This window comes from Corylus avellana, chromosome ca2 (assembly GCF_901000735.1).
Source record: "Corylus avellana chromosome ca2, CavTom2PMs-1.0".
NCBI classification, from domain to species: Eukaryota; Viridiplantae; Streptophyta; class Magnoliopsida; order Fagales; family Betulaceae; genus Corylus; species Corylus avellana.
In genome coordinates this window covers 39,492,487-39,502,139 of record NC_081542.1, presented here as the reverse complement: position 1 = coordinate 39,502,139, position 9,653 = coordinate 39,492,487, and the positions used below count along the sequence as shown (strand labels likewise).

The following is a 9,653-nucleotide window of genomic DNA, read 5'->3' as shown; positions in this document are numbered from 1 at the left end:
CTTTATGTCACCATATGGGTCTTTAGCTCTTCACAATGCCCCGGGCGCCCCTAAACCTTAACTACTGTATTTAAACAAATAATTGAAAATGAGACTCAAAGAAAAATAGGACACATGCCATGAAATAATATCTCTCTTCTATGTTGATTAGCCACCTAAATGCAACATGTCGTGGAGTTTGGAGGAATGAGTGAAAATGAAGAAAAGCTGTGGCAAAGAGACAAAGCTTCTATGGAACCGAAGAGGAAAAAGCAAAAAATATTAGAGAAAGAGAGGGAGAGAGAAATACACTAAAAAATTAATGTGTTGATGAACAATGTCAACCCACATGTAGCATCAAATTGTAGTAGAAATGCATTTTGCATTTTCTTTACATAATCGAATGAAGAGGATTTTTTAAAGAATGGTTCACTTATTTAAATCTTTTGACATCTTATTTGAATCTTTTCTCCTACTTTCAAGGCTAAAATCACCATTTTGCGGGGAAAAAAAAAATCACTTTACCCCTTAGTTAAATTTAGGTACATTCATGTTTATTTAAGAATAAGGAGAAACTTCATAAGCACAACTAATCACACAATTACATTGTATTTACGGACAGATAAATTTGGAGCACTTTAGTTGTCCAAGTCATGTGCGTGTAACCAAGGATGTTATATGTTTTTCTGCCTTTCACAAGCCAAGGATGTTTTGCATGATGAAGGAGAGAGAAGCAGTGCGAAATTATCAAAACATAAGCTGTTGGACGTAAATCTTACCTCATATTAGTTAAATTTAGACAATTTAAGAGTTTTATCTAAGCTGCTAGAGATGCTCGATCTTAATGGACCATTTATACTCATGCTACTCAGCCACAAGCTAAAGATTCATATTCATGTATATGTATTAATTATGAGTTGAAGAGGGGAAAGCAGTATATATAGAGGAACTTACAATAATCTATAGAGCTAACAAACCCAAAGCTAGCTCACACCTTTATTTGTTGCATTGCAAAAGTGTGGAGAGATGCAATGCCATGGCCAGCTAAACCGGTGGCTTTATTTAGTACGTACGAGTACATGCAAAGGCTACCTCACACAATTTTCCAGCTAGGCATGATTATAAGATTATGATATCATCACTCTCATGATCCATCAACACCCAAGAACCGTCGTCGTTTTGGGTCATAGACTTGTTCTTCGTAGTCCACCAATGATCAAGTACAAGGAGCTCATTTTTTAGAGCATCCGACGTCTTGTTCACAAGTGCAACTTCACGATTCACTTCCAGTTTAAATTCTCCATCTTCCCCATGTGTTCCTGCAACTCCATGCAAATAAACTTCCAAATTATGCGCGTTGGAATCAATAACAAGATTTTTCAAGTATGGCGATTTGCGAGTATCAATTATCAACTCCTCTCCGACATCTGCGTATGGGAACAACAGCGGCACGGTAGGTGGCAGGGAAGGGACAACATCGCCTGGCAAATTATTGATGCGTAAGACATGAAGATTTTTGAGATCAGAGAATACTTTGAGAAATCCTTCGTCTCCGATGCGGGGCACACCAAACACAAAGACTGTGACGAGGCATGCCTTGATTGGCTCATTTGTGCGTGGCCCTGAAGGCATATTATATCCATTGTAAACAATGTCGACAGCATTCATAGTTGCCATTGCAGCACCCAAGCTGTGGCCGGTCACAGTAATGCTCACTTCCTCGTCCTTGTAAGAGTCTACTTGTCTCCTTACCTCATTTAGAACCTGAAAGAAATGGTATATTTATATTTCATTTATGTGTAAGATGGTAATCAACTATGGAAAAATGGTAATTAAGCGAAATAAATCATTTAACTATATATAAATAATAACAAATTAAAGTGAGTTAACTAAATAAATGTATACTTTCTTTGTAAACAATATTTATCGCACACATTTCACCTACAAGCTTATATATATTCTTTAAAAATATACTTATTGTAAATTCAGATAGTCACATCGATCCCTACCGACAAGGATCCTCTCCATTTCAAGTAAAAATCAAGAGGATCCTATTCCAACGTGGATTAGTTATTTTATGGTTAAAATTTAGAAAAATGATCAAAACTTAACTTTTTGGCACAATTTTGCCCAACTTTTCCGTTATGTGGTCATTTTTTTAAGCAATAACATGAATTTTTTTTTTTTTTTTAAATGACCATTTTTATGATGAAAAATACCATTTTTTTTTTTTAAAAAAAAAAAAAATCAAATAAAAAAAAAGGACCATATTTGATTATATTGATTCAAAAAAAAATTATTTTTATTTAAAAAAAATAAGAAAAAAGCTTGGCCAAAGTTGTCCCAAAAAGTTCTGCATTTATCACGCCTCTAAAATTTAATGTTTTTGTATCTAACTGTATAAATAATGCCTACTCTTATAAATTTTTAAATGACATGTGGCGTTATCTACATTGTTGGACACAGACATTAAATTCTAACCATAAAATAATAATTGATCTACATTTTACTTTAAATGGAGATAGTCTAGTTGTTCTCATGCCCGGACGCATCATTTCTTTCCCCTATCCATGCACCCACATGCTTCATGACAATTACACGCTGGTCACAGGTTGTGCCATCTTCCGGATGGGCCACCATCTACCAAACATAGACCGGCCCATGATCCGAGTTGAACTAGCTCAGGCCCAGTTCAGCCCACTCAAGATATAATTTGTGCGGATCCTAATCCAAGTCCAATTACCAGATCAAGATCCATGCGGCCCACTCGTTCCTGGCTCACTAGAATTGCCAAAAGAAAACTCACAACCTCACGCGCCTCCAAAGGTTTCCGATTTGTCTAATCAGAAAATCAGCCGTTGCTATAAATCTATTGAATGCCATTACAAGTGCAAATTAAAGACCCTTTCGCATACTATACATTTTTATTTCACAATTTTCATCAATTTTGAAATTTATTATTTTTTAATAATGATCAAGTCAATGATTGATTAAAATTGCTATATTAAGATTATGGGTTGATTATGAGATAAACATATAGTTCTTATCATTATTCAACTAAAAAGAGAGTAATGACATTTCTCCATCTCCGATCCATCTCCACCCACCACACGTATAGGAAAACAAATTCAATGATTAGGTTAAAAAATAGATGGATGGAAGATCGACGGGAGATGAAGAAGTAGCAAGTCTCTTGAAAAAAAAAATGCATTTAGTAATTTCAAGTAATTCTTGTTAAAGTATTGATTAAGTGATTAAATTTACCTCTTCTTATAAGCTTTAAACTTTTAGAATAACTGGTAATTTAACATGGTATCAAAGCCAACGGTCATAGGATCGAACATTGACTCCGTCAAATCAAACCTCCATTTTAATTAAATATTTCACATGTTGAGTCTTACCTATTAAAAGTGAGTTTGAGCTCATAGGTTAGGGAAAGTATTAAAGTAATATTTAAGTGATTAAATTTATATATTCCTATCAGCTTAATAATTGAACAATTCTCACCTGCTCTCTACAACTAGTGCAATTGTACGTGGAACCCGCGCGAGCCGTGGTGTACATGGAGTACCAACCAGAGTGCACCTTTGGATCATGCTTCTTCCCAAGTATTGGAGAAGCTGAGACCAAATCAAACTCCATATTCATCACCCACTCGGCCAACCCTTGAGTTCCCCTCCAACAAATCAAGATGTCCCTCCTCCCTAACAAGCCACTTTCTATATTTGTGCTCACCGCAACGTACCCAATCCAATTTGAATCCCCAGCCGATGCCTCAACAGATTTGGATTTCTTCATGTTGCCACGGTTGCTTGAGACATCAGTTGTTGCATAGAAATATTTTGTCACATCATAGTTATATTGATTGCCCTTTGCTAAGCCCACCTTCCCGAACAAGTGCCTCTTCGTATAGCGGGAGAGTCCACAGTTCTTAGACTTCTCTTCACCAATGAAGGCGTCATAAACAGCTTGAACCCTTTCGCCGTAGTGAATGATCAACCGGCGGAGATCAATGTCGAGAGGATCTAGCAAACCTTCCCAGTCTTCCTCGCCGCTGAGAGCCCGCCATTTCGTTGCTATGTTACTCATGATTCTTTCGCGCATGCACTCATGAGCATCACCTCCTCGCAACCGTCTTGAATTTATATATTATATATTTTTTTTTTTCTTTCTTCGTATATATCATTTTGATACGACATTTCCAACTGTTAATTCGCACCTAAAACGTGATTAGTATTTGGTTGATGATCTAATTAATATTACTTTCTTGTATCCTGGAATTACGTCATTGCATGCATTTGGTGCCGACTTTGTATTATGGGGCTCGTTAGTGTCCCTTACTCACAAGAAAATCTTCCCATGCCGTGTATGCATGCATGTGCCATGTGGTATAAAACTTCGAACATATATATATATATATATATATAGGAATTCTTACTCTTGATATGGTTGATCATGCTTTGTTGGGGAGAAAATATCTCCTAGTCGGCCCCATTTTAGTTTACGCTTATCTACAAACATTACATCATTCACTCACCTAATGATACATGTATACATCATTGTTCAAACTTTTAAATAAGAGAAATAAGGAGAAGAAGGGCATCTTTTTTCTTCTCCCTGAAGTCTCTCTTTGTGACGCCTCCTCTCTTCCTTGAGGATCTCCCTCTCCTTCCTCCAGAGAAGGTCTCTCTGGCAGAGACCTAGAGAGAGACACGCATCTCTCGCCCTTTTGAGTCTTCCAGTTTTACAATTCTTATTTCTCTCGTACATACCTTACTCAACACACATTGGTTCATGGATAACTAGAAACGAATTTTCATTATCTTTCTTATGCTAAAATAAATATTCTAACTTAAGCATCAAAAGGTTTTCAGCCACAACCAAAGACACTTTGACCTTGTTTTTATTTTGCAGGACCTCTCATTGCCGTATGTGAGGTCTTTTACAGCTTAACCATTAAGAAAATGAAAATTGCTGGGTAGCAAATTCTTGGCACTACACAAATTTCCACATTTAATGACATTTGAATAGTGACGTTTTTAAAAAATGCCATTAAACTGCGACTTTTTTAACCGTTCAAATCTCACTATTCATAAAATAGTGACATTTGAATAGTGTTACTATTCATGCATCCCTATTCACACGTGAACAGTAAAACGTATCAAAATTTGAAAATATTAGCATCTAAAATTTGTGTTTAAAACAACCACCTACATCCCCAAAAACTTCAAAAAAATTTCACTTCCACCCAAACACATAAAACTTTTTTTTTTTTTTTAAGTAATAAAATTAAAAAACACATGTGGCTACCGGTTCCAAACTAGCAACCACACTTGGGGAAGGGGTGGCGCACGAGCCACCCTAGAGGTGGCCGCCTAGATGTCCCTAGGGGTGGCCCGCAAACCACCCTTCTAATTTTTATTTTATTTTTTTAATTTGTTCTATTTTTAAAATTGATTTTTGTTTGTTATATATATATGTTTGTAAAATTGTAAAAATTATTTTTTTTTATAGTGAAAACGTCACCTTCTAGAATGTGACGTTCACTATTCGTCTGTTCACATGGCACCTTCTCAAAGGTGACGTGTGAATAGTGAAAATGCCTCATTCTAAAAGGCTAGCATTTTGCTGAAAAAGACACCATTTAATGCCATTTGGCACTATTCAAACGACATTAACCCTATTTCCAATCTATGCACTTTTTGCCATTTTGAAAAAATGACTATTTAAATGTCACTAGACAAATAATTAATGACATTTTTGGCCAAAAATGTCATTATTTGTGAGTCATTAAACACCAATTTTTTTGTAGTGTGGACCTGAAAAGTGAAAACGCTCGAACAACGCTTAAAAGCAACATCATCATTCAATCGATTAATTTTCATACTGATCCCTTTTAATATAATGTCATAATTTCTATGCTGAAAGATAGTACGTGGTTGGGGAAAACGTGCACGTGTCCATACATAGTTTCCATCACGTTTCTTTATTGTATTAAAAGTCCAAAAAAAAAAAACCAGAAAAATCATATACCAGTTGGTTAATTTCCATGACTCCGTGTATGGTTTCTATCTAGTTTCTCTTTGCTACGTCCAAACGTACGTGTTCGGAGTAATTTCTTTTCAACTAAAGTCTGTAAAAGTGTAATATGTTTCCTCATCTTCATATGTTTTTTAATTAGTTTATTAAATCACTATGTAATTTTCATATACTAAGTGACACATGCGAGTAAATTTTTCCAACCTTCAACTCAATTTGAAAAAACAAAAAAAAAAAAATTGTCTTTAAACATATTCTACAAGACAAAAGCTTTTCCATGAGCAAGGTTTTTTTTTATTATTTTTTTTTTTCAAAGCCGGAGAGGGGGACCATGAGCAAGTTGGAGCGTGAGGAAAATGATTGTTGCTTTACGATTGTTTTCTACCGATTTTAAACCTTTTCCAAACATGCGTTGCATCGCATGTGCCGTTTCCATGTAAGCATTTGTGAAATCATCACACAAGAGTGCCAAATCAATACTCCACCTAGTTTAGTGCGACTTCGTCAGCAGGAACGGAACTGGGGTGGTTAGTGTAGGCCATGCCCCCAACACAACACAAGGAAAAAAAAAAAAAAAAATTAAGGGAAAGAAAAATATATATATATATTTAGATTTTTTTTTTTTTTTTTTAATTTGGCCCATACCCATACCAAAGTCTGGCTTCGTGCCTGTTCGTCAGCATCACCGTATCAATTTATCTCCTAAAACCAAAAAGAAAGATAGAAAGGGTAGCGATGGGGAGATCCCCTCCGTGGGTTGACCCACCCTACTCTGCGGAGGTGGTTGTAGGGAGAGGTTGTTCCTCAACGACCCACCCTCTCCCAAGATATGAGTGTGAAGTTTTCGCTACACACCCTCGCTCATGTTAGGGTGGGTCGTTAGAAATTCCTACCCTCGCAACTACCTTTAAAGAGAGTGGGCCACGAGAGTCCGTCACGAACCACCCTAGCATAGAAAGAGGTGGTGGGTAGCAGGGGACCTAACCCCTTGCCACCCCACGTAAGGGTGGATCACGAGAGTCCCATGAAGCACCCTGAACATGAGAGGAGGTGGTCACAGGAGACTCTCCACCCCCACGACCTACCCCAGCATGAGAGGAGGTGGTCACAAGGGTACTGCGGGTCCCATGTAAGAGTGGATCACATGAGGGACCCCCCTCATCGTCATAAGTTGAATGTTTTCCTTTAATATTAAGATTATTGTTAAACATGAGTGGTGCTAAATATTACACATATATCTCATATCTGCGTCACTTTAACCTTTGTTAAAACACATAAAAAAATGAACAAGGTCACCTCAACTCAATAAAATAAAAGTAAAATAAAGCATAGCATGTAACATTACTGTGTTAAAAATATATGACAATTATTGCATATATATCTCGGGTCCTTCCATGGTCTTAGATTGGAAAATTGCGAACGTCATCTCGGACTCTATTTCCTCCATTCCTTCCTCCTCTTCCTGAAAGACAATGAAAGTTAATAGAAATATAAATTTTTGCGCTTACCATGTGGCTTATTGAGCCGCGGCAAGAGTTTTTTTCGACTGCATTCCCACTCACCTACCTCATCTTCCCTCTTTTCCTATTTGTAGTGAAAAAGATCTAACCCCTTTTAGCTTTATGTTTTGCTCTTGTTTCTTTGTTTCTTATATTTTTCTTACCCAAATATATATATATATATATATATATATATATATGACAATTATTGCATTTTTAAGGTACTGCTAGATGAGGCCCACAAGGTCAACCAATCTTCTTCTTTTTTTTCTTTTTTTTTTCCTTAATATCTTTTGTTCCAAAGTCTGCGGTACACACTTCTACTCTTCAAAGAAGGGTAATGCAACTATCATGGATCGTGATTCAATGGGCCTCAAGATAATTTTACGTGGTTGGGTAAACATTAGTATATGGGTTTGACTCCCGCAATGAGAATCTTCTTACTTAATTAGTATAAATTACCTTGGGTTCCATTGAAATCTTGATGGAGCTGAATCTGATTATAGATCAATCCGGCTTTAAAGAGTTCATGTGGTTCTCATCATCTAGGCCACATGATAATTGTATTAATTGTAAGCATCCAGCTTGCCACTCGGTTTCGCATCGGTGGCCGATGCTTTTGGCCATTGGGCATACAATTAGTGTGCGGGCCGGGTGCCCATTGTCGCCATGCTTGCCACGCGCCGTTGTACATGTCGGTGCCTCGCATCACCAAACAATCATTTTGTGTGTGATCATTAAACATCTTGTATTGGATTTCGTGGCTGCCACATCCTCTTCTACAAAATTTCTCTCCCTGCAGTTGAAACAATGCCCATTTGGTGTCGATCGATCGAACCCACTCCAATACCACTTTATTGAAGAAGTTTGTGCTCAAATGTGAACATCAGTACCTATTTGTTGGTTCGAGGTCATGATCATTACTATTCTTTGATAATCAAATTTGTTGGTGAGTTTCCAGGCCCAAGAATTTGCTATCTCATCAATTGTCTTCATGGCTAAGCTCTGAAGGGACTCCTATACGGAAATGAGGTTCCTAGCAAATAAAAGCTAGGTCAGAGGTTGGTCTCCGGTTGGACCGAAGACTTTCCAATGCTTATGTCGGTATCTTTATTTTTGAGTAAGAAAATAATAAAAATTTGCCTCTAGTTATCTATGAAAATTTACCACCTCCACTTCAACTAGTTCCAAAACATGTAGGAACAGATAGGAGGATCGATTTATAGAAAATTTTCAAAGTTAATACTTTCCGAGTGCTCCCCAAGCTCCATAAAATCTGAAGTTAGTGGCTTTGATTTTTAAAGCTTTTTCCTTTAAACTTTTCTTTTTTCCCAAATAAAAATATTAACAAACAACTCAAAATTCAAAACACCCATAACACATTAACAAACGGAGCCAATATCATCTTCCAGAACCAACAGGCACGACAAAATAGTGTGTGTAATTTTATTTGGACATAGATTTTCTTCAACCATGTTCTAAAAGTATCATGTTTTTATTAGGAAAAAAAAATAAAACACGTGTTTCTCACACGCACAAGGGACACATGACACTTTTAGAGACTAGATTAAAAAAAATACTTTCAACCCAGTTTAAAGTAATTTATATCCATTTTATTTTAGCTATGATAAGATCCAGATTGAAAAAATAAATAAATAAAGGACGAAGAGTTTATGGATCAAGAGAGGCTGGAAAGTAAAGACACCTTGCAAACATGCTCATTTGCAGTTGGGCTTTCATTAATTGTGGGCTCTGGTTTATTAAAATGGGTTTACAAAAGTGTGCTCTAATTGGTGAATGAGGACTAAGCCCATTGAGATTCTTACACCTTAGCTGTATAGAATTGCAAGTTCTATTGGATATTTGGATGTAATATTCCTTGGGAGGCCGATAATCCTAATAAGGATAGGATATGTTGCATAGACAATCCTCTAAATAGAAGAGTAAGGCAAAAAAGATCTAGCTATTAACAATTTTCTTCGTAAGATATATAATTGAATAAAAAAAGAGATATAAATAAATTCTACAAACTATGATATTGTCATGAGAAGGCCTAAACATTTAAGTATTGAACACGATCAATTTCATTGCAAAAAATTGTGTATTTTTAAACGCACATAACATCTCTTTAAACAT

General features: G+C 36.3%; 1 protein-coding gene across 1 annotated transcript; it reads right to left on the bottom strand.

Annotated features, from left to right (window-relative positions):
• Positions 1-892: 892 nt before the first annotated feature.
• On the bottom strand, positions 893-4,068 carry LOC132169751 (phospholipase A1-IIgamma-like). Its single transcript, XM_059580733.1, has 2 exons — positions 3,487-4,068; positions 893-1,743 (listed from the first exon to the last, which is right to left on the bottom strand). Exons 1-2 carry the CDS (start codon positions 4,066-4,068, stop codon positions 1,099-1,101), a joined length of 1,227 nt encoding a protein of 408 aa, XP_059436716.1. The 3' UTR covers positions 893-1,098.
• Between the last annotated feature and the right edge of the window lie 5,585 nt (positions 4,069-9,653).

Bases quoted from the DNA above. Each gene is read 5' to 3' on its own strand.
- LOC132169751 (XM_059580733.1), bottom strand. From the start codon at position 4,068: ATGAGTAACATAGCAACGAAATGGCGGGCTCTCAGCGGCGAGGAAGAC. The intron at 1,744-3,486 runs GTGAGAATTGTT...CATTTCTTTCAG, and splicing joins GCACTAGTTGTAGAGAGCAG to GTTCTAAATGAGGTAAGGAG.